We start from the raw sequence: 4454 nt of genomic DNA on the forward strand, positions 1-4454 counted from the left end.
GAGCCTGACGAGCGCTTCGCGGGTTCCTGGGTGCCTGCCACTCAGCTGAGGGGTGCTCCATGCCCCGAGCAGGCCTTTCTGTCTGCATTCCTTTAGACAAGCGGGGGGTGGGGAGACGTTAAAGGGTCTCGAGTTTTCTGTTTCTTAAACATTCACCAGCTGAAAATAATCAATATCCCAAAAAGGCATAATTTGGGTGGCAAACTCTGCCTCCTCTTATTACGGTGTTAGGACGTCGAGTCACCCCCGTCATCACGATCAAGGTGGTCGGGGGAGCTGGATGCGGGGCTCCAGATGGACCCGCGGGAGGCCCAGGGCCTGCACCAGAGAGCTGTCCCGGAGGCAGGACTGGGCACTGGGGCAGGGGTGACACACACACGCCCAAGGAGCCGGGAGGGGACCTGGCACATCCAGAGTCTCACGGAGCGGGTGGCCCAGGGACCCGGCCCTGGCTGGTGAGTGGGTGGTCTGCCTGGCATGAGGCGGGGGCCGGGCGAGGAGAGCACCCTACGTCATCCCGTCAGCGGTGACTTTCCGGCCTTTGATGTGTGTGGGGTCTCGGGAGATCACGGCAGGGGCTGTAAAAGGCCAATTCCCGATGCTGGGACGTGGGGCGCAGAGGAAGGGGGTTCAGCAAGGCCTGCTGCGCCCGATGGGAGGGTTCTAGATTTTAGAGTGCGGGGCACGGCCATAGGCAGAGGTCAAGCCGACCTTGTCCCTCCAGAGAACAGAGCAGAGCCGCCACCGACACCCAGAACGTGGCAGGCCTGTGGCCACTGGCACTCAGCCTCTCGTGACTGCCCCAAGAGCACGGTGGCCTGGCTTGATGGTTTGTCCTGTTCAGAAGTCGCTCCGACCAAAGTACCTCAAAAAAGAAACAAACAATGCGCCTGGTCCAGGGAGGGTGTGCGGGCCCCTGAGGACCGCGGGGAGGCTCGGCGGGGGCTCCCGGCCTCCGCTGGCATCCGCTGGAGGGAGGTCGGCCGCTCCGTGCGTGTCGGTGTGGGTCCGTCTGCGGGTGCTCCCACCTGTGGGACCGGGCCCCTTCTCTCCTGGCACAGGCCGCACAGGTGGGAGCCGGGCGTCCACAGGGAAGAGAGCAGAGGTCGGCTTGCGGCCCCCACGCCGTGGGGGGCCGGCCCCAGCAGCACCGAGCGCCCCTCCAGTCTGTGTTCCTTCCTTTGTGAATTTCAGTTCCCGGAGAGCCGCCAAGTTCTGTCTCGGTGACGCCGCACACCACCTCCTCGGTTCTGATCCAGTGGCAGGTAGGGGCCCGGGGCCGCGCGGTCCACACGTGCTCAGCCTCCACGCCCTCAGCACCGCAGCGGCTGCGCCTGACCGCGGGCCAAGCCCCGTCAGGTGCTTGAGAGCAAACGGAAGGTTGGCCAGCAGAGCTGGGGGGACGGTCCCGGGTCCCGGCGTGGCCCGGCAGGCGCACGCGGGCGGCCGTGAAGTTGGGTCACGAGGGAGGGTGAGCGGGACGGCAAAGCTGGAGCAGAGCGTCGCAGGAGCGGGTGTCTGGGTGCTCGGCGCGGGGGGCAGGGCCGGGCCTCCATGGTGCACGCCAGACTGGCCCGGGCCGTACGGGGCCGGGGACCATAAGCCCCGGGGGACGGAGCACGCTGGAGGCCCCTCTGGGTGGGGCTGGTGCTGGGGCCGGGCAGGGAGGGGGCGAGACGCGCCGAACTGGGCGCCCCCAGCTGATGCAGCCTCTTCCGGGCCTGGGGACAGGCACGGCCTGACGGGAGTGGGGCGCGGCCAGGAGTGGGTGTGGCTGGGGGTCAGGGCCAGATGGGAGTGGGGTGCGGCCAGGAGTGGGGTGCGGCCGGGCGTCGGGGCTGGACCCCGGGCAGGAGCGTTGGAAGGAGACGAGGCTGTGCCATCTGCCCTGTGAAGCTGGGACCGAGTCCCAGGGGCTCTGCTTGCGCCCACATCGCGGCCCAGCGGAGAGTGGAATTGGCTGTGCGAGGCTCGGCCTCACACGCCGACCCTGCCGTTCACACGGGACGAACAGGAGGCCTTCGGTCCGGAGTGCGTGATCTCCTTCAGGGCTGACGGCCCCCGGTGGCCACTTCGCCACCTCTCCCCCACGGCCGAGTGGCGCGTCTCGGAGGTGGCGAGGCCGTGAGAGGGGATCACGAGGCGGTTCCAGGCGTCTTCCTGGGAAACAGAATTCACCGCCGAGGCGTTTTGTAACTTCCAGCTTCAGCAGGGCGTCGGGGGCTGGGTGGGGACCAAGGAAAGGTCAGCAGGCTCCTGCCACTGCCTCTGGGAAGCCACGTCCACCGCGTCGGAGCCCACGGGGCGCGGAGGGCCTGGCGATAGGTCTGCAGGCCCCGTGCGCCCGTGGGCAGCTGTGACCTGGGAAGGTGGCTCTGGCTCCTCCTCTGTAAAACTAGGAGGTCCAAGTTGGCTGCAGCAGGACAGGGCAACGCTCAAAGTGCAGGCCCGAGGTCCCCGCACCCCTGTGCCCCACATCCCCCAACGCGACCAACGAAAAGAATGTTGCTCCTCTGTGGTAGGCTGCGTAGGGAGCTGGCGTCTTGTTGACGTGGCACTTGGCTGGCCAGTAGCTGGGTAAGCTCCTCTTCTAGGAAGGCGGCCCTCAGGGCTGTGACGCGTCATTGCCTGTGCACTAGTGGCTGTCATCGTGACACTGGCTGTCGTCGGCGCGGCCCCGGCCATCCTTCCCCCCGAGCCCTCGGGGCTCCAGCCCCTCGGTGGCATTTGCACAGCTCTGTGAAGTGGCAGTGGCTGCACCAGCAGGACTTGGCCCGTGTGTCCATCAGCTGTCCCTTTCTGAGCTCAACAGAACAAACTAATCGCAGGAGGTGGGCAGTACGATGTCACGTAGAAACACCGTCCCATCAGCTACAGGCGGCCGCCATATAGTTAAAACAAAGAGAATTCAGTAAATCAGAACAAAAGAGACTATGCTTAAGTATAGTTTTTAATTCCATGTGAAGCATTTCACTTATAAATCTTGTTTTATAAAATAGTTTGCCTAAAAATGTAAGCACCACCTGCAATTTCAAGGCCCCGATCCATTTAAAGGCTCCCAGGCGTGGCCGGTCACATTTGATTCTTGGCGGACAGGACTCTGCCCCTGCCTCTCACGGGGCTGGTGCTGTCTGAAGCCTCAGGATGCGTGCGTGTGTTCCAGACAGCGGTGGCCTGTGCCCACCTCCCCCAGGTAAAGACAGGCAGGGGCATCTGGGCAGCGTGCACAGCCAGCAACTGCGTGGGGGGTGACAAACCCTGTGCGGGGTGTGATAGCCCCTGTGCGTGGAGCCAGGCTCTCTAGGGGCCCCCGTGCTGCCCTGAGCCCTGGGCAGGAAATGCAAGCCACGTGACAGTTCCAGCCCTGCCTCTGCTCACCGCAAGACCGGGTGCCATGCCAGACACCCTGAGCCCCGGGCCCCACCTGCAGGGGGCATGGCAGGCCCCGTGTGGAACCTGGGCAAGCCCCCTGTGCCCGTCCCTGTGCAGGCGGCCGGAGGGAGGGACGTCCTTCCCAGGAGCCTGGCCACCTCCGGCCCCACGCTCTTCCTGCTTCCCACCCTGCTGCCTCCAGGACACGGCTGTCATGCCCCCCGCCCCCCGCCCCCCGCCCTCTTCCTGCTGCTGTGCTGGCTGATAAGCCCACATGAATGCCTGCCAGCTCGTCGCATTAGGACAGAAGCTTTGAAAACGGAGCAAACGCTCAGGCCCCCAGAGAGTCGGCTGGTAGCGATGCTGATGTGCGGGAGGCAGCGGGCAGCCGCTTCTAGGAAGGCCCCCAGTTCCCATCAAGCAGCTGCCCATGCAGATGGCCAGTCTAGGATGGAATTCGCCACACATGGGTCATCCTGGACTCCAGCAACTCCAGCTCACTCTCACAAGCACTGATTGAGCACCTACCGAGCCCCCGGCCTGTCACGGGCGCCGTGGGGGAGGCAGAGTGAGGGACACAGATGTGTGGAACGGAACCCTCAGGCGCGGTCAGGGTAAGGACCACCTGTGCGAATGGGGCCTTCTGCTCAGAGTCCCGTGACTCTAGAGACCAGCCAGCCAGGCCTCTGCCTATTGCGGATGCAGGTCAAGCAGCCAACTAGAGCCTGGGCTCAGCCATCGCTTCCGGAGCTCTCCATGTGTCACACGGAGCCACCATGTGCTCCCGGGACATCCGGGATCGTAGAGGCCTCTTTCACAAATGGCAGACGGGCTTGTTCCAAACTCGGCGAACAGAAAGCGTTCAGAATCCCATGCAGGCCCCAGGTTCACGGGAAGCGAGCAGCTTCCTCGCCAGTCTGTGACCTCCGTCCCCTGCCCTGGGCGCGTTCAGTGACATGTCTGCTGGACATGGGATGAGACGCCCATGTCCCCAGCCAGGCCCCAGGACACCTGGGCTCTGAGAGGATGCTGCACAGCCAGTTCTGTCCCCGGGAGTCCCGTGTCCCCGCCCGTGAATGCCA

At 64.7% G+C, this 4454-nt stretch overlaps 1 protein-coding gene across 1 annotated transcript in view; it reads left to right on the forward strand.

Moving 5' to 3' along the window:
• SDK1 (sidekick cell adhesion molecule 1) overlaps positions 1–4454 on the forward strand; it is a 200020-nt gene that overhangs the window by 140804 nt on the left and 54762 nt on the right. Inside the window, 1 exon segment of the mRNA XM_023532757.1 lies at positions 1195–1265. Within this exon segment, the coding sequence (XP_023388525.1) occupies positions 1195–1265 (71 nt within the window).

Source organism: Pteropus vampyrus, unplaced genomic scaffold (genome assembly GCF_000151845.1).
Source record: "Pteropus vampyrus isolate Shadow unplaced genomic scaffold, Pvam_2.0 Scaffold90, whole genome shotgun sequence".
NCBI lineage: Eukaryota > Metazoa > Chordata > Mammalia > Chiroptera > Pteropodidae > Pteropus > Pteropus vampyrus.